This window comes from Dipodomys spectabilis, unplaced genomic scaffold, assembly GCF_019054845.1.
Source record: "Dipodomys spectabilis isolate Male_0828 unplaced genomic scaffold, ASM1905484v1 ptg000002l, whole genome shotgun sequence".
Taxonomy (NCBI): domain Eukaryota; kingdom Metazoa; phylum Chordata; class Mammalia; order Rodentia; family Heteromyidae; genus Dipodomys; species Dipodomys spectabilis.
The window spans coordinates 43,726,625-43,747,396 of NW_024870679.1; the positions used below are offsets into that span (position 1 = coordinate 43,726,625).

The 20,772-nt window shown below is 40.0% G+C and overlaps 1 protein-coding gene across 1 annotated transcript in view; it reads right to left on the reverse strand.

The window, feature by feature from the left end:
* Positions 1-343: 343 nt before the first annotated feature.
* Positions 344-20,772, reverse strand: part of Psmb2 (proteasome 20S subunit beta 2) — a 39,422-nt gene continuing 18,993 nt past the window's right edge. Inside the window, exons 4-6 of the mRNA XM_042684028.1 lie at positions 4,490-4,652; positions 2,510-2,559; positions 344-577 (exon numbers count right to left, since the gene is read on the reverse strand). Coding sequence (XP_042539962.1) covers positions 470-577; positions 2,510-2,559; positions 4,490-4,652 — 321 coding nt within the window. The 3' untranslated portion in view covers positions 344-469. The remainder of the gene's footprint in view (positions 578-2,509; positions 2,560-4,489; positions 4,653-20,772) is intronic.

Sequence of the window (20,772 nt, forward strand, 5' to 3'; positions counted from 1 at the left end):
AAGTGGCGCTATAGCTCAAGTGGTAGCGCGCTAGCCTTGAGCTGAAGAGCTGAGGGACAGCGCCCAGCCCAGAGTTCAGGCCCCACGACCGGACCTCAAAAAAAAAAAATTATCTGTACATATAAACAAGTTGAAAAAAGTAAATTTTAGATGACATTTGATAATAGATGGTTATAAACACAGTTCATAGAAAAAGAAAAAGAATTACAAAGTTTCTAATTATTTGAAGCTGTCTAATTTTCTAAGTAAAATAATAAAAGCTACAAGATCAGAAAAAAAAGATAACCTTCCTTCCAGTTCCTTTTTGAAGTAATGTTAGATAAACAGACCCAAACCAGAAAACTCAATTTATCCACATTCAGCTTTATTCTGAATTAAACATCTATCAATTATGTACACCAAAAGTGTAGAAAAAATTAAAGGAGCCATTCAAAAAAGTTCTGTGGCAAGTGGAGGAAAGGACATGATGTTAGGAGACCTGTTTAGGGAAGGAGATATTATCCAGGTCATGGATGCCATTTCTGTCAATGATTCGAACACTGAAAGTTGGCAGATTCAAGATGAAGCGCTTCTGGAGCTGTAGAGACATAAGGGATATCAGTCAACACATGTTTTCTGAGCAAAGCTCTGTTCTAGGCCCAATAAAAATAATTGCTTTTGTGGAACTGATATTCTATTAGTAAGTCGAGGCTGGCTGGAAGATACTGAGCAGGACCTGGGGGATGCAGCTGGGAGCCTGTCTGATCAGTCAGCTGACCAGAAAAGGAAACAATCCAATGTTTTTATGTAGACAGTCTGCTACCAATCAGTTTGGTATTTCTCTTGAAATGTTTCCAGGTAGAGTGATTTAGGAACAAGCGCTGAACCAAAGCAGTATATTACTAGGTCCCAACTCTGCTCCAGACACCTACCCATATTAGATAGAGTAGTTAGTGTGAGTATGTTTGTGAGTGAAGGTAGGAAGGATATCATCAGAACCATTCTTAGAACAAGCTCTTCTATCTCTCTTCCAGTCTGGGCTGAGGCTGCCCCAAAGGAGCAATCTATATGCATGGAAACAGAGAGCAAAGCTTTAATGTCTTCACTTCTGTGGATATCCTTCCTGAACACCTTACCGACACAGGACACAATCCTGGTTCCCTCAGGATCCTATCCTGGAACTAGCCATCTCCCTAGACTTAAGCCCTCCTCCATTTCACGTTTCCATCTTCTTTGCAGCTGAGAATAGGGCAGCAACAGCCCACCCATTTCCAGAATCCTTTCTGGTTGATGACTCGTGTCCAGAATCAAACTCCAAGGTAAAAAAAAATGACAATACGGAAATAAAATTTAAAAATGACTATCTTCATGATCTCAAGAGCATTTGCTATTTCAGTAACTTCTTCCTGGAAGCCCCTATAATAGTTAGGGCTGGCTAGCTTCTCAGTTGAATGGTTAAGATGAATACATGAGCTAGTTCTGTGTCTGCTTTGGAAAAGGGATTTATACATATGAAGGAGAGGGGTACTATGGTCTAAAAAAGATGGCTTGTATAAGAGGCAAACTACATGATTGCCAGGGCTCTCATCTTCCTATTCTCTTACTAGACCATGACTTCAATTTTATAGGCCACAGGAGAGCAAAACAATGAAAAAGCCTAATGGAATTATTTTCTACCACCTCATCCTTTTATTTACATCCAACTTAAATTCTTAGTAGTAATGAAAAAGTTCCCCTATGCTTTTTTTTTTTTTTTTTGCCAGTCCTATGGCCTAGGCACTGTCCCTGAGCTTCTTTTTGTTCAAGGCTAACATTCTACCACTTGAACCACAGTGCTACTTCTAGCTTTTTCTGTTTATGTGGTACTGAGGAATCAAACGTAGGGCTTCATGAATGCTAGGCAAGCACTTTACTAATAAGCCACAGTCCCAGCCCAAATTGCCCTATACTTCTGCCAAAAGCTTCCTTTTGCTTTCTACAGCTTCCTGAATGCTTGGGGAAGGACTACAGACTACAAGGGCTTATGCACTGTTGAGTGAGTACACAATAGGGTATTTAATGGAGGCCTCAGAACAGAGCCAGTATCAACAGCTCTTATAGTTAAGTATTGGGCCCAGTTCTCATCTATAGAAAAATCACTGGGGACTGTCAGTTAAAATAGAGTCTCAGGTTCTACCTCTGGACAGCAGAATCAGAACTGGAGGCAGAGATGGGGGACAGTAAAATCTGCTTTTTAAACAAATTCTCCAGATGATTCTAATAGACACTGAATTTTTAGAACCACTAGTCTGTCTGGATAGACCACAAAGAAAGGAAATTAAATTATAAAATTGACATTGATGAGGAGATGACCCATGAGAAGTAAGTCTGCTACCCACACTGAACTCATCCCTGGTAGCAACTTTACATCTGGTCAGTGGGTATTTATTACACCTTCTGGCAAGGACTAGAAAGAAAAGCAACCAGGGAAAAGGAACACTGGCAAACAGAGAGAAAACATTCCTTCCAGGGTCCCATGGGAGCTACTTACCTCCTCCAGACATTTCCTAAGAAGCTCCACTGCCCTTTCACGGGAGATAGCTGAAAAGACAACAGGGAAGCCAAGTACTGTAGATGCTGTCATTAAATGCAATCTTGGCAGATTTTGATTAAATTTCAAATTTCTTCAGATCCAAGTGCCACAGAAACAAAAAAGGCAAAAATGTTTAGGCTTCAAGCCTGCAATAAACTCATTCCATATGCAATGGAGGGTGCCCCAGACCAGTGCTCCAGCAGCCACGAGCCATTGCAAATTGATTTGCTACAGAGAGGGGTAAGCATGATGGAATCTGTCTCCTCTGGCCAGAGCCACTGCTGATCAAGTCCAGTGGTCTGCCTCTCTTTTTCACAGCCCACCTTCCACTCTACTGCCCTTTAGTCTATGGCTAAAATCAATTTCATCTGCCCTAGCCAGCTGCAAATCAGAGACTGGTAGGACAAGGCCAGAGTTTTAGCCTCACCCTCCCAGTTAGGTCTTAGTTTAACAATGGGGAGAGAATTTGGAGGATGAAACTGAACCTCTCCTAAAACACGACCCAAAGGAATTGACTATGAGTATAGCAAACTGGGTCAACACATAAAAGCACTTAGGCTTAGGGATGCTTGTAGTTATTTTGGAGGGCAGAGCAGCTATATTACTGACATGTGCCAAATCAAGACATAATCATCAGAGGCTACACTAATTCTTTTCAGGATGTGGCCTAAAGCTCTAGCATGCCTGAAGTCAAGCAAGAGGGTAGCACCAAAAAGGAAGGAATATGCCAGATTCTTATGATACTGCCAGAGACAAATAGAAATACAAGGAGAAAAGTGATAGTCGGGGGCAGGTGGCTCATGCCTGTAATCCTAGCTACTCAGGAGGCTGAGATCTGAGGATTGCGGTTCACAGCCAGCCCAGGCAGGAAACTCTGTGAGACTCTTATTGGAGAATAAACCACTAGAAAACCGGAAGTGGCGTTGTGGCTCAAGTGGTATGGTGCTAGCCTTGAGCTGAAGAGCTCAGGGACAGCATCCAGGCCCAGAGTTCAAGTCCCATGACTGACAAAAAAACAAACAAAAAAAAAAAAATGAGAAAAGTGATAATCTATGCTACATCCAGTCTATAAAATCTAAGAATTCCAAATGCCAATTGTCCTTAGTGCTATGGCAGAGGTGAGGATCAGGGTCAAAAGAAAGAACTTATTACAAAAGCAACTCTGGTCTAAACCTTTGTCAAGATGACAATGCATGAACAGGCAAAGAGATAGTTTTCCCTTACAAGAGGGAGCTACCCTTACAGGATAAGGACCAAGGCCACGGCCAACACCCAGATTTATGGCCTTAAAAAGCTTTGAGTTTAAATAAAAATCCCTTGGTTGACATCCTCACAAGTTCAAAACCTTATACACAAACCATTTGGCTTACTTGCTCTTTATAACTGAGATGTCAATAATCAGAATTATCAACAATGAATAAAACAAAACTCTTGTAAGCTACCCAACCCTAATTTAAAACAAAACAAAACCTAGCAAAATCTCATTTGGCTGACAAAAGAGCGACTTTTACCAACAAGTTCTTTCTTTCTTTCTTTCTTTTAGTGCCAGTACTGGGGCTTAAACTCAGGGCCTGGATGCTGTCCCTGAGCTTTTTAATTTTTTACTCCAGGCTAGCACTCTACCACTTGAGCCACAGCCCACTTCTGGCCTTTTGGTAGTTAATTGGAAATGAGAGTCTCACAGACTTTCCTGCCTGAGTTGGCTTCAAACCTGATCTTCAGATCTCAGCCTCCTGAATAGCTAAGATTACAGGTATGAGCCACTAGTGCCTGGATTCATCAAGTTTTATGAGAACCCTTGACCACAAGAAACAGTAGCTTCGAGAGAAGATCCCTTTCTACCTAAGATCCAGCTATATAATTCCTAGGGTGGACATTACTGAGAAGGGACTAAGACAGGGATCTGCTACTGCTCCTTTCTTAAGGGCTGGTACTTACTTGGTGTGTAGTATCGGTCCAGGATACTGAGAGTCAGAAAGGCACCATAGCCATGGGCTGCAAAAGGGGCCTTAGCCAAGGCTGCCAGGTAGTCCATGTAGTAGAGTGCAGGCCCCTCATGCTCATCATAGCCAGCCAGGAGGAGGTTCACATGATATGGGGTCTGCAAAGGTAAGACATGGCAAAGAGAACACTATAGCTCTTCTCACAGAAAACAGAAATATCCTGGCTCTTGATGAACAAGGAAATATTAGCAACAACTAAGTAAATCACAGTGAAAATAAAACTGTATATGTGAAGATATAACAATAAACCTCCCTTTATAACTGATATAAGGCAATAAACAACTTAAAAAAATTTTTTAATGGAAACTGTAAAGAAATCTAGAGGATTTGAAGTATGGGTATAGATAAAGAGGCCAATTTTTTTTTTTTTTGAACATCTGGAGCACTGGTGGTATAAGAAAAGCTGCTTTTTGGGGCTGGGAAGGTAGCTCAGCGGTAGAGTGCATGCCTTGCAAGCATGAGGCCCTGGGTTCAATTCCTCAGCACCACATAAACAGAAAAAGCCAGAAGTGGCGCTGTGGCTCAAGTGGTAGAGCGCTAGCCTTGAGCTGAAGAGCTGAGGGACAGCGCCCAGACCCAGAGTTCAGACCCCATGACTGGCAAAAAAAAAGAAAAGAAAAGCTGCTTTTTAAAAACAAATTATTTTTATTTTTTGCTGGTCCCAGGGTTTGAACTCAGGGCCTAGGGTCTATCCCTGAGCCTCTCTGTGATCAAGGCTAATGCTCTACAACTTGAGCCACAGTGCCACTTCCAGCTTTTTATCTCTATCTGGTACAGAGGAATAGAACCCAGGGCTTCATGCATATTAAGCAAACATTCTACCACCAAGCCATATTCTCAGACCTGCTTTTTTCTTAAACCCTAAAGACAAGAACTTGATACAAAATTCTGCACTTCAAAGGCAAAGCATGGAGCTCTTGTGTCATTGCTAGCTACTAAAAGCAGCAAATATAACTCTGAATGCCTGGTCACAGACAAAGTAGCAGCTTATACCAATTTATAATTTGATTGGCTCATGAGCTCAGGAGTTCAAGGCCAGCCTGGGCAAAATAGGCTTGTCTCCAAAAAAAAAAAACAAGTTCAGTCTGGATATCTGAACAAAAATGTCAAATAATAAACTCTTCTACAACTTTTAACTCATAGCCTTTCCTACCTGAACGGGCTCTGAACTGTGATCCTCAGAACTCAGCCTCCTGTACTCAGGTTACAGGCATGAGCCACTTGTGCCTGGCCCAAATCACTAGACTTTTTTTTTTTTTTTTTGGGTCTGGTTGTGGGACCTGAACTCTGGGCCTGGGCGCTGTCCCTCAGCTCTTCAGCTCAAGGCTAGCACTCTACCACTTGAGCCACAGCGCCACTTCTGGCTTTTATCTTTTTGCTTATGTGGTGCTGAGGAATCGAACCCAGGGCCTCAGGCATGCAAGGCAAGCGCTCTACCACTGAGCCACCTTCCCAGCCCTCACTAGACTTTTATAAAGTCTAGAAGGAAAGTAACAAATGTTCACAAACACAAGAAAATGGCAATGTAAGAATTGTAGCTTTGGCTGAAATGCTCACCCTTTTCTGACACAGTAAAGTCTGACAACATAGCTAAAAATTACTTTTTTGTTGTTGGCTGTGAGGCTTGAACTCAGGGCCAGGGCGCTGTCCCTGAGCACTTTGGCTCAAGGCTAGTCCTCTATCACTTTGATCCATAGCCCCACTTCTGGTTTTTGAGTGGTTAATTGGAGATAAGAATCTCGTGGAGATTTTTCTGCCCCGGCTGGCTTTAAACTGTGAATCTCAGATCTGAGTAGTTAGGAATACAGGCACGTGCCACTGGTACCCAGCTTAAAACTACTTTATCTATGAGACAAATAAAAAGTTGTTAATAATTTGGATTTGTTCATGTCCTTTCTCTGTAGTATCTACAAGTCTAAAAACAGAAATCTTGAACCAAGTCAATTTTCTCCTTTAATTTGCAAATGGGTAGTAACTATTCCTTCTAAATCAGCTATGTTAAATTCAGCCTATCTATGCCCCCAGGCACCAGAGGTACAACTCCTATTTGACATGGTTTCCTTTTTGCCCACTAGATGCATTTTTTCTTGAATTTGCTTCACTAAGTAGTGAGCAGGGGTTGTTTGTGGTTTTTGTATAGGTATGCCTGTATTCAATTTAATGAGACACCTATTATGGAACATAAGTAAAAATAGCTAGCTAACGGTTCTAGGAACATTCTTTGAACACTGATGAATATAGGCACTTGGTAGCCCAAAGACACTCCTGTTAGAACACATGAAAGTATTTTCTGTTTACTTGGAATTCTACTAAGCCAGCTGTGTGTGAGGTAGGAAGCATTTGTAATATTTTTCCCAAACTGCAGAGAATTCCTAATCTCCAAACAAGTTTCTGCTTATGGGGTAAGATGATAGACATCTGGAAAGAGTAAGAACTGGCTGGGCACTGGTGGTTCACACCTGTAATCCTGGTTACTCATGAGGTTGAGATCTGAAGATTGTGGGTCAAAGCCAGCCTAAACAGAAAAGTCCATGAGAGTTTTATCTCCAATTAACCACCAAAAACTAGAAGTAGAGCTGTGGTTGAAGTAGAGTACCAGCCTTAAAGTGAAAAAGCTAGGGGACAGAGCCCAGGCTCCAAGTTCAAGCCCAATTACACACACACACACACACACACACACACACACACACACACACACACACACACAACCACCTCCCACCAACACACACACAACCACCTCCCACCAACACACACACTACCACCTCCCACCAACACACACACACACACACACAGGTAGGGAGAGCAAAAGGGAGAGGGAGAAGATTGAAGATTAGTAACAAAGGTTTCCAACAGGCTTTTCCTCCCCTCAGAAAAATGCTAATGTAGTTTCTGACTTATCACAAATAAATTAATCATTTTGCTAAGAGGATAACTTGACTCCTCCCTACTCACTAGCCAGAACACCCAATTGCATGATTAACTAAAACATTTTTACAAAGTTACAATGATTATATCATCCATCTAGACACAGAAACCTTAATCAGCAGAACCCAAATACATTCTATTTCTAATAAGGATCCTGGTCCATGCTGTTGAGATTAACTAACGTTTAGAACAATTAGTGTCACTTAAAAGTCACTATCAAGCCAGGTGCTGGTGGCTCCTGCTACTTAGCAGGATGAGATCTGAGGATCACAGTTCAAAGCCAGCTGGGGCAGGAAAGTCCATGAGACTCTTATCTCCAATTAAACACCAGAAAACGGGAAGTGGAGCTGTGGCTCAAAGTGGTAGAATGCTAGACTTGAGCTAAAAGCTCAGGGACAGAGCCCAGGCCTTGAGTTCAAACCCCATAACCGATTTTAAAAAAAGTCACTATCAAGAGATTTTATGTGAAACTTGGTCAACAGAATTCCAGTTGCAAACTGTATGAACTACTGGTATCATTCATGTATGCTTAAGCATGCACACACTCACCAAAGCTGGTATTCATAAACTACAACTCATGGAATAGAAGATAATTCACAAATATTGTGTGACTCTGAATTACCAACTTTCGCATGTGTGAGATGCTTAAGCATAAATAAATGGTGTTATCTAGACTAATTAAATCAATACATCTGTGTAACAATTTGAAGTTTTCTGAAATTCTTCTGACAATACTCCATCAAAGATCTCTTGCTCATACTAGCTTTTTGTCATTTGCTTGCTCCTCTACAAATTGTGGCGTTCAAAGCCATAGTTACAAAGTAATAATTACAGGTGTCTTTACTTGTCTATCTATACTAGATTTATTAAGTGTTTTCCTAGAATGAAATTCTATCTAAGCCATTCAATTTTGTATTATTCTTACAGCATAAACAAATGTGACTACTTGTGGTATGTTCAAGGAAAAACAGTATACATAAAATACATCTCATTCAATATTTATGCAATAATAAACTTGATAAAGGCAAGCTTGTCTAGTGATAAGCAAGCATATAGTATATGCTCAATAAATGAGTACCAATAACCACAGGTTTGAGTACATATGTGGCTAAAGCCTAGTATCTATTATTACAAGACAAGGTAAAGAGAACCACTAACTAATGCAGAAAATGTTAAGTCCTATTTTTTTAAGAACTAGTTTAAGACAACCGACACCATCTCTTTGAATGTACAGATTTGTTGCTTAGCTATCAATTCTCTCTTTCAAATTCCATTTAGACTGGAGTTGCTAAGCAGAGAAAAGCTTAGAATACAGGTTAGGCATTCAAACTAAATCAAGAAAAGGCCAACAGCATAAATAAGTGTCTCTGGAAGAAACAGTGAAGACATGAAACAAAGGGCTAAATCTGAGTTTGAATTATGGCTCTATTATCTTAAGTATGACTTTTGAAAAACTGTCACTTTTCTAAATTTTAGTATTCTCATTTAAAATAAGGACAATGCCTACTACAAAAGAGCTGTAGTGAGAATTCAGAGGCAATCATATAAATGATAAGTATCTAACCTAAAATATTGCAAAGACCGAATAAACAGCAACTATTATTACTAGGGAAATAGAATAATCTATGAAATAAACAGTGCCAGTAACTGAGAGAAGCCAACTACCACTGACAACTGATATAAGCAAATTCTTTTTGTACTTGTTCTGGGGCTTGAACTCAGGGCTTTACACCATCCCTGAGCTTTTCTGCTCAAGGCTAGTCTCTACCACTTCAGCCACAGCTCTGTTTCTGGCTTTTTTTATAGTACTAAATTGGTGGTGAAGTTCTCACAGAATTTCCTGCCCAGGTGGCTTCAAACTGCAATCCTCACATTAATTTTGTGCTGGTACTGGGGCTTGCACTCAGGGCCTGGGAGCTGTTCCTGAGCTTTTTTGCTCAAGGCTGGTACTCCACCACTTGCAGTACATCTCTACTTCTAAGTATGTACAGGAGGAATCAGACAAATGTATTTTTTCTTCCCTTATCAAGTACAGGATATCTGCTTATTTATAACATGAAGAGCTTTGGGCCACTTTGAGGTTTCTTTGGATTTAAATAAATGTATGTAAAGTATACAGTATAATGCCTTATATACATAATCATAATACAGACTCGCTAACCACCACTTTTAAGATTTGATTACATTGTTAGCAGATGTGACTAGATAATAAAATCAAGATGTTACCACAGAAAGTTACCACCTTTTTATGGTTGCCAAAGGGGCAAAACTTAAACTGGGTTAGTAGTCAATAAGCATCTTTCTTATGTACTTCTTCCTAAGACAGAAACGGACATTATCTCTGTGTGTCTGATCCCTGCAGAGCTGAGGAACACACAGTACATGGCACACACAGAAACTTTCCTTAAGTTGGATGGAATATTTCCCTTCCTCCAATGTTTGTGCACACAATTTCTTCTACATTCCTGCTACCATGAAAAAGGAACACTGTAGTGATTGAGAATGAAATTCCATAAATTTTACAGCTAAAGAGAACAGTTGTGACAAATACACTAAAACAACAAAATCAGAGTCTGGGTGGTGACAAGCAGCGGTGTGACATCTGGCGGAAGCCAAAGTCACAGCAAGGGGGAGAGAGGTGGGCGTGAGGAAGCATCCTGCCGAGCGTGGACACGGAAAAGGAGAGGAATTGACAGTCTTCTTTTGGAGCCAGGCCAGCCTTTGCCACCTCTAATTGAATGGGACGACATCACTATGAGGGAGGTGCCTTGAAGAATGGTGCAGTTTCTTAAGCACTGTACCCTACCTTGGAATGCCAAGCCGTATGGAAGGCATAACTGCCATTCCTATAAGAGGAGATAGAGAACAAGGAACAGGACAAATAAGTTTATCTAAAGATGACTGGATTTTGAAACAAATAGTGTGCATGCCCCCCTTTCTGTGGTCCTGGAAATTGAACCAAGGGCCTTGCACATGATAAGTGTATGCTTTATCAACTGAGCTATAACCCCAGTCCCAAACTTATTCCTTTTTGTCTGATTGTCAAAACTGCCTAAGATTCCATTTTGGCATTGAGAATACTCTACAGAAACACAGTTTATAGAGTTAAGAGGGACCTATGAATTCAACTAGTTTATCTAGCATACCTCTTATACATGTGAAGAATAAAGTTCAAAGAGGAGATAGTGACTTGCTCTAAATGACACATGTAATTAACATCAGAATCAGATCTAGAACTCAGACTTTTCAACTGCAAATCTTGTGTGCTTTTCCAGGAAATCATGCTGCCTCCACAAAATGGAAATTAGTGTAAAAATGATTCAATATGTAAATGTCACTTTCACACTCAAGTATTTCAGAATGTACTATTTTGAACACCACATCTATTGTTCTCCGTTTCACTTATCACATATATAACCAGTAATATTTTAGGCTTTAAATGGCAAGTTTAATGTTACAATTATAACTCTTCTACAGGGTCTAAATCTTTACACATATATACATGTGATGCTAGATATCAACATTTTAATTGCTTTGTCAGTGTCCCTTTTTTAACCTTATTAATAAATAAAATGGATGAATTATTTTCCTGTACTGATGCTATGTATTCTCAATTAGGAGCTTTTTTTTTTTTAAATTAGCCAACAGGATTTAGTTGTTTTGGTATAACTTTTAAAATTCCAATTTTGTCATTTTAATTAAAGAAAGATTTGGTACCTGAAAGAAAATTTCATTATAAAATTCTAGAACTTTCAATTATTGTGACCTAAGAACATTTTAGCTCAAAAACATTATGGTTATGTGGTCTAGAACTTTCAATTATTGTGACCTAAGTACATTTTAGCTCAAAAACATTATGGTTATGTGGATAAGAAAAGGGATGAAAGAGAACTATAAAGTCAAAGAAAAATGAATCATTTATACCCTGAACTTAATCCTCTTGGATATATTCTTTTTTAAGAAACCTTGTGCAGATTCAATCTCTTCTGGCCTTTAGTATAAAACATACAGTTTATAAAAGGATTCAACCAAATCCTACAAGAATTCCCTAGTATTACCAGAGAGCATAATTATGAAACAGGCAAATGCTCCAACCAGCTTCACTTCTGTGTTTAGAACATGAATAAATTCAATAAATATTTAGTTAGCATTTGCTGTGGGAGAAGCATTGTGCTAGGAGATGGAAGATGAGGCCTGGATCTGGAAGAAGCTCCCAAGAGACGTGGGTGGATAGAAAGGACCAGACAGAGGAAACAGCAGTATGAAAGTAAAGAAACAGGGAGGACCAGGAAGGTTTGGGTAATGAAGGCATTTAGGACACATATACCATAAAAGAACTGGAATGGTAATACCTTTGGCATCCTAGACTAAAGATAATGAACTTCCAGTATATAAACCACTGAGGAGCCAATGAAAATTGCTGCTTCCATATCTCTGCCCATTCATGTCTTCCACTAGTTCCAGCATTTTCTTTTCTCTTAAACAGTAGATTTGTAGACAGGAAGTACAAATAAATTGTCATTTTAAGATAGTAATTATAGTTGCATGACACTAAAACTAGGATGGGCCTAAAAGAACAGTTAGTAATACAGATGGAAGATAATGAGGGCCAATTGTGACAAAAGCAGAAGGGAATGGAGGAGGAGATATAAAATATATAATGCATTTAAAAGGCAGAACTGAACAACTAGTAAAACAGAAAAGAAGCCAGGTGCTGGTGGCTCACACCTGTAATCCTAGTTTCCCAGGGGGCTGAGATCTGAGGATTGTGGTTCAAAGCCAGCCTAGGCAGGAATGTCTGTGAGACTCTTATCTCCAATAAACTGTGGCTCAAGTGGTAGAGCGCTAGCCTTGAGCTGAAGAGCTGAGGGACAATGCCCAGACCCAGAGTTCAAGACCCATGACTGACCAAAAAACAAAGAAAGAAAAAGGAAGAAAGAAAAAAAAAAAACAGAAAAGAGGAGGGAGAAAGAGGAGTTGAGATTTTCAAGAAAGGGTATAACCCAGTTACAATGGCCAACACTGAATTTGAACAACAAATGTTGGCGGGGATGGGAGAGGAGGGGGAAAGAACCCTACTGTACTGTTGGTGGGAGTATAAACTAGCACACTCTGAACAGCAGTTTGGCAGTTCCTCATAAAACTAAACATAGACCTTCCCTACGATCCAGTCATACCACCCCTAGGCATTTATCCTGAACATCAAGAGCCAAGATATAAGGACATCTGCACATCCATGTTCATTGCAGCAATATTCACAACAGCCAAGATATGGAAAACAGCCCAGATGCCCCACAATAGATGAGTGGATCCAAAAAATGTGGTACCTATATACAATGGAATTTTACACAGCCCTCAGAAAGAATAAAATTATGTCATTTCCAGGGAAATGGATGGAACTAGAGCAAATCATGTTAAGTGAGGTAAGCCAAGATCAGATAGATAAATGGTGCACATTCTCTCTGATATGAAGAAGTTAGATCCAAAACATACTGGGAAATGATGAATTATACAGGATTCTAGATACTCACATACAGTAAGACCCAAAGAGGATACTCTTTTGGGGAATAGAGGAGAGAATCACAAAGGTGCAGTGTGTAAGCCTCTTCATATTTATATAAATATACATACTGAAACAAACTCCTAAGATATGGAAACAAAAGACTTTCTCTCTTTTTTAGTTTTGATGATTCTTCTTTTATTATTTTTTGTTGTTGTTGTTGTTGGTCATGGGGCTTGAACTCTGGGCCTGGGCGCTGTCCCTCAGCTCTTCAGCTCAAGGCTAGCACTCTACCACTTGAGGCACAGCACCACTTCTGGTTTTCTAAGTGGTTTATTTCCTGTCCAAGCTGGCTTTGAACCATGATCCTCAGATCTCAGCCTCCTGAGTAGCTAGGATTATAGGCGTGAGCCACAGGCAGCTGGCTTGATGATTCTTTACCTTATAAATATTGTATACACATGCATATCTTTGGGAAGGTGGGAGGGAAGGCACAGAACTTGAGGGGAAAAGGGTGAAAAAGTACAGCAGTGGAGCTCACTGGACATTGATGAAAGTGAACTATACAACTTGTGGGTAGAGATAGGAGGGACTGGGACAGAATGAGGGGACAGATGACACAGATACGTGAGTCATTACCTGACTCATGTATATGTAACCCCTCTAGACATCACCTCTATAATAACAATAAAGTAATTTTTTTTTTAAAAAGGTGTACCCTGGGTTTGATTCCTCAGCACCACATAAGCAAAAAGAAAAAAGCCGGAAAAGGTGCTGTGGCTCAAGGGGTAGAGCGCTAGCCTTGAGCTGAAGAGCTGAGGGACAGCGCCCAGGCCCAGAGTTCAGGTCCCACGACTGGACCCAAAAAAATAAATAAATAAAAAATAAAAAAAAGGTGTAAAAGGGCTAAATTTGGACCAAGGACTTTGTTGGTTGTTATCTATGAGGCTTGAACACAGGGCCTAGATGCAGTCCTTGAGATCTTTTGCTCAAGGCTAGAGCTCTATCATTTTGACCACAACACCACTTTCAGTTTTCTTCTGGTGCTTAATTGGAGATAAGAATCTCATGGACTTCCCTGTGTAGGCTGGCTTTGAACTTAGATCCTCAGATCTCAGCCTCCTGAGTAGTAGCTAGGATTACAGGCCTGATCTTAAAGAGCTGTTCCAAGGCAGCTGGAAAGAAAAAACAGAGTATAGTAAAAAGTCAGTGAGCCTCAGTGAAAATGCAGCCTTCTGGAGGTTTTATTGACATGAACATAACTTTCTCACTCATATTGTGGAAGTCAGTAAACAATTCTAAAAGGACACATGGGAGAGGTATATGTAGGTTGCTGTACCAGTAAAAGAAGTTGAGGGTGTCATAAACTTGGTGGAATGGGGAGAAGGTAAGTACAGAGAAAATTTTCCTGATAAATATGGAAGTGAGTCAGTCAGCAATTAACAGCTAGCCATAAGAGCACACAGGTACAAACTAGAGAGAATATTAGCAAAAGCTTAGATACAAGAAAGAACAAGTTCCTATTATCTTCTAGTACTGTTGGACGAAAAAAAAAGGTACAGAATTAGATCTGAAGAGAGTTTTCTATTAATGCAATGTCTGAAAAGAAGCTGAAAGTGAACAGAACCAGAGCCAGGCAGCAGTGGCTCACACCTGTAATCCTAGCTACTCAGGAGGCTGAGATCTGAGGATAGCAGTTAAAAGCCAGCCTGGGCAGGAAAGTCTGTGAGACTCTTATCTCCAATTATGCACTAAAAAAGCCAGAAGTGAAGCTGTGATAGAATGCCAGCCTTAACCAAAAAAGCTCAGGGATACCATTCAGGCACTAGGTTCAAGCCCCCAGAACTGGACAACAACAACAAAAAGAATAACTTTCTGAACAGGGAGGTAAAAGCAACTGCTTGACTTTCTTCTGTTCTCTTCTGTTACTAAAAACCAATCATACTTATGTTTATAAATCATCATACTACATTGAGGAGAAGGCAAGCAAACCTTTGACTTTTTTGTTGTTGGTGGTAGTGGTCGTAGGGCTTGAACTCCGGGCCTGGGCGCTTTCCCTGTACTCTTCAGCTCAAAGTGAGTGCTCTACCGCTTGAGCCACAGCATCACTTCCATATTTCTAGTGGTTTGCTGGAGATAAAGAGTCTCATGGAGTTTCCTGGCAGGGCTGGCTTTGAACTGTGATCCTCAGATCTCAGCCTCCTAAGTAGCTAGGATTATAGGCATGAGCCACTGGCACAGCTTAAACCTTTGACTTTTAAGAGCACAAAATGAGACAAAAAAAACATGATTCTGATAAAAGGATTAGTTTTTCCTCTCTCCTTTTCCTCTCTACTCCCTCTCAGTCCTGAAGTCAGTCTTGAGTTTGCTAAGCAGATACCCAATCACCTGAGTTCCTCATATCTAGCCCTTTTATGCTTTGGCTATTTTTGAAATAGGATCTCATGTTTATGCCCAAAGCTGGCCTGGATTCTTTTATTCATTTTTCCCACATAGCTAGGATGACAGGTGTGTGCACACATCTTCTGTTTCTTTTCTCTGTCTTAGACAATTCTCTGAAAGTACATTTAGTATAAATTAAATAGTCCAGTTGGAGCCTTAAGTGCTCTATATGTAATGGGAGGGATAATATTGCTGGTCTGAGAGTTACAAAGAATTAAATTTCTCACCTGCATTCAAATGCCTAGAAAAATGTCTGGTAACAGTAGAAATTCAACGATTTTCAATCTTAAGATTCAAATATTATCTATGCTTCACTTTTAAGTAAGACTGGATTTTAAAGTACCTTCTCAATCATTCCAAAAATTCTACAAATCTTATTCTTCTAAAGCCATCATGAATCCCAAATTTGATTGGTTCTCCTGCTAAATTGTAGCCTTACGTATTTAATCGAAGTTTAGAGATTTAATGAGTTGAAATGCAACATGGCACAGATGCCTTATTATACCAACTAGTTAACACAGTATTTGCTTTCTACATTAATTTTACTTGCTAATCAAAAATACTGCTTTCTCCCAAATAACATCAAAATAAAATTGCTGATTATGCAATGGCAAAACCAACACCATGTTAACAACAAGGCCACTTGAATTCTTTTTTTCATGAGCTAGCAGTTTCCAGGGAAAATTCAAGATTCCATATATCTTTAACTCCTTAAAAAACTCAAATGCAGAAGCCATGTTTTCCTACAGACCAACACACCCAGGAATATATTAAGTTGACAATGAAGAACAGCCTCCTGAGTATGAATGCTGAACATTACAAGTAATCCATCTCTGATTTTGTGTGTGGAGGGGTTTGAACTCAGGGTTTGGGCACTGTCCCTGAGCTTTTGTGCTCAAGGGTAATGTTCTACCACTTGACCACCACTTCACTTCTGTCTTTTTGACGGTTAATTAGAGCTAAGAGTCTCATGGACTTTGCTGCTTGGGCTGGCTTCCAACCAAGATCCTCATATCTCAGCCTCCTGAGTAGCTAGGATTACAGGTGTGAGCCACTGGCACCTGGCTTCCTCTCTCTGATTTAATAAATAAGATGGTCTTCTGGAAATGAACAAGGACCAGGCTGGGTGACAGTGGCTCACATCTATAATCCTAGCTACTCTGGAAAGTAAAAGATATGAGATATGAAGACAGAGGTTCAAAGCCAGCCTGGGCTAACAAATCTAAAAGACTATTATCTCCAATCAACAAGTTAAAAAAATTGAAGTGAAGATGTGGTAGAGCATCAGCCTTGAGCAAAAAAAGCTAAGCAAAAGGCTAGGTAGGCACTGTAGCTCACGCTTATAATCCTGTTCAGATCTGAAATTGCAGTTTGGTCAGGCACAAAAAAGAAGAGAGGGAAATTTTTTTTTTTTCATTAAAAGTCTTCATAACATGGACTACACCTCCAGAGTTTCCATTTATATTCTTATCTCCAAACTCTCAGCCTTCCTTATAAATGGTATATGCCATATATTGATATTTACTTTTTAATTAGAGTTTTATTTGATTAAAACCCTAGTTAATAACTAGACTCTAGTTAATTTGAATTTTCTAATAACTCTCTAGTTACCTGTTTTAACTAATGGAATACAATATGATTTGTATGCTATGTCTCATTAGTTAAGACAGATTAAAAAATTAGGGCCAGAGGCTCTGAGAACTAATGGACCTGCCCTAAAAATCATTTGCAAACACTTTGCCTACTCTAACATGCTCTCATATACCCTGATGTGTGCTTCCAGTTTTCCCTTTTGCTTCAGCTTCGTCTTAGCAACAACTAGTCTTTCGAGGATCAGGTAAAGCTCTGTGATCCCAACAGCACCCTGTGTACATGGGAATCTTAGCACTTATCACTCTCCAGTCAAAGTGATTGTTTACTTTTCCATTCCCCATCTGAAGGCACGCACTAAGCTTTGCACCTGTTTCCTCAGCCCTAAGAACAATAGCAGGCTGGAGATTTGCTAAATAAATAGCAGTTACAGAACATCTTGGCTATAGGAAGCCATACTATTCAAAGGCAACAGAAAGGGAAGTGAAGAATTTTGGTAGAACATTTCAGCTATTCAGATATTATTATTCCTTACTCTTTTTTCCTTTTCAATATGATTAATCGCATTTTCTTTATTGTCTATACTCAAAGGTAATGGTAAATCTGAATTTTTTTTTCATTTATTACTTTAAAAAATGTGTTGTGCTGGGGCTGGGAATGTAGCTTAGTTAGAGTGCTTGCCTAGCATGCATGAAGCCCTGGGTTCGATTGCTCAGTACTACATAAACACAAAAACCCAGAAGTGGCTCAAGTGGTAGAGTGCTAGCCCTGAGCAAAAAGAATCTCAGGGACAGTGCCTAAGCCCTGCGTTCAAGGCCCAAGACTGGCAAAAAAAAAGATGTGCTTTCTTGCCACTTTAGCCTTCCTTTTTTATCATCATAAACCTTTTACAAAGTAACACATATGCAAGTACATAAAATATACATGTACAGCTTAATGTATATGATGAATACACATGGTAGGTAGCACAGTCAATACTATATTCCCCCCAAAGCCCTTCTTGTTGCCTACATGTATCTATTTTAGGGAGAAAGTAAAGAAAATCTCACAGGATTTTTTAGATCAGACTGTAAATTCATATGGGTGATCCTAGGCAGGTAAAAAGAATCACTAAGATGTGTATATTTCTGTCTATGAGTCTATATTAGGGCATGTCCACATCTGTGCCTACTCAGGCCACAGCACTGATGGCTCATACCTGTAATTCTAGCTATCTAACTCAGGCTCAGTACTGAGGAACATAGTTCAAAGCCAGCTTAGGCAGGAAAGTCTGTGAGACTCTTATCTCCAAATAACCACCAAAAAGCTGCAAGTGGAGCTTAACTCAAGTGGGAGAGCTTTAGCCTGTGACAAAAACACTTAGGGAAAAAGCCCAGGCCCTGAGTTCAAGCCCTAGAACCAGCAAAAAGAACCACAAAAACAAAGTGTAAATCTGTATTTCTAATGGTAAACATCTTAAAAAATAATAGGCATGTTTTTACTAAACAGACACAGTACTCTGCTACTCTAGGCTTAAATCAAACCAAATAGGAAATCACATGATTTGTATAAAAAATTATACAAATCATACAAATGCTTCATCACCATTGTGGACAGAAAAGATATTTTAAGTGAAAAGTTGGCATTATGGGATTGCACAATTCCAGCCATCCAATAAGCTTATTCCACTCAACCAGAATAGGGGTTCTCTCTGCTCACAGCAGGCATCCAACAGGGTAGCACATATATGCTCTCTGAGTGAGAAAGCAACACCTTCTCACATACAACCCCCTGGAGAGAGATGGGGAAGGGGAGGGGGAGGACTTTACACCTGCAAACTCCTAGCTATCAGCACTAGGGTTGGGAAAAACAGCACATAATTTTTTAAAAAGAAGAGGGTAAAAAAGGTTTCTTGATGAAGCTAGTAACTTCAAATAATCTTCTCAAGCCATGTCCCTGGACTTCCTTAGGAGAATAGTAAGTACAATAATTCAATAGCTACTCTTGTCTTCCTGATGGACTTTTCTCAAGCCCTAATGACTGCCTAAGTAAACTGCTCAAAAGAGCAGCTGTCAGAATTTTTATTCCTCTTGGTAGAAAAATAGTATTAAGCACCAAGTGTTGTCATATTAATTAAGGCATCTCAACTTCAAGGCACATCTGTCTCTGGGCCTTTGGATAATCAAAATGACCACTAAAAATAGAACAGCAGTATCTCTAGTGGGGCAGATCTAAGCCACCCTGATCCTAGGAGATTCCTCTAAGATGTGACCTGGGATACATTTGTGTTTTGCAGCACTATTGAATATCCATCTGAATGCAGCCATATGTTTTCAGTTTTTACTTCATGTCCCACTGAGGTTAGGAGGCAAAAGTAATAAACATAAGTCTTGGCCCAAAGTAAAAACATATAGTTAACTAACCAACTGACAGGTATGGTGGGAATGAAAATGGCTCACTGAGTCTAAAAGGGATGGATCCAAAAAATTAAAGAGTTAATTATATCTTAAGTTTCTTTTTTTCTAATTTCCCCATTACCAGAAATCGGCCAGTTCTGTCAAGATGCCCAGGCTATGTGGCAGTGGTGTCAAAGGCTGGCATTTGCTCCAAGGCACCACCATCTGCAGTAGCACAACATTTTGTCTCCGGAAAATAAACACATCTGCCTTTGTCAGTATCCTCCCACTGTGCCACCCATCTGGAGCAGGTGAGCTGGAAGGCAAGCCTGGGCATGGACAGGATGGGGTGAGCAAGGAAGATGAGGCCTCAAGGGAGATGGCAAATAGAGGAAGAAGGCAGTGAGTGCTGTGTCATGTCACATCCTGCTAACCACTTTGATAAAAAGCCTATGAAATGACACCTCTTGTGGATATTTTAATCACATATATCAAATGGCTGGTCATGTTTAAGGGACAAGATCTGCAACATCAAGGTTTCACTTGGGGCATCAGCTCACAAGGTCATATGGCTCCAATGATATCAATAAACAGATAATATTTTTTGTGACAGCCATCTAAAGCATGAAGAAAATAACTATAGTGCAGAATACAACAGTCAAAGCAACAGGATCTTTTTATAAGACAGGTATGCACTATTACATATGCACACCACTATCAATATCAAAAATAGGATAATTTTTGATTCAGGGCTAGGACAATTCAATGCTAGGACAAGCCATGTCCACTTCTAGAAATAACTAATACCTGCAGTTCTTTCCTATGTTTCTCTCACTGAAAAAATAAATCCAAGTCCAGTTATGGTCATGTCAGCAGGTCTTTATTTTTGTTTTTCATGATGTTGAAGACTGAAACTAGGCATTGTGTATGTTAAGCACCTATTCAAGGGACCTAAACCATTGGGTAATACCTCCTTTGGTCACCACTGGGTGCTATCTGAGGACTGAAAGAAACCATAAAATCCTGTAGTCAAGCTGGGCACCGGTAGCTCACGCCTATAATCCTAGATATTCAGGAGGCTGAGATCTGAGGATCTTGGTTCAAAGCCAGCCTGGGCAGAAAAAGTCCATGAAACTTTTTTTACAATTTTTTTTGTTTGTTTGTTAGTGCCAAGCACTGGGGCTTAAACTCAGGGTCTCCTGCTCTTACTTGGCTTTTTATTTTTTTATTTTTTTTGGGTCTAGTCGTGGGCCTGAACTCTGGGCCTGGGCACTCTCCCTCAGCTCTTCACCTCAAGGCTAGCACTCTACCACTGAGCCACCTTCCCAGCCCCCGTGAAACTCTTATCTCCAATAAACCACCAGAAAACTGGAACTGGCGCTGTGG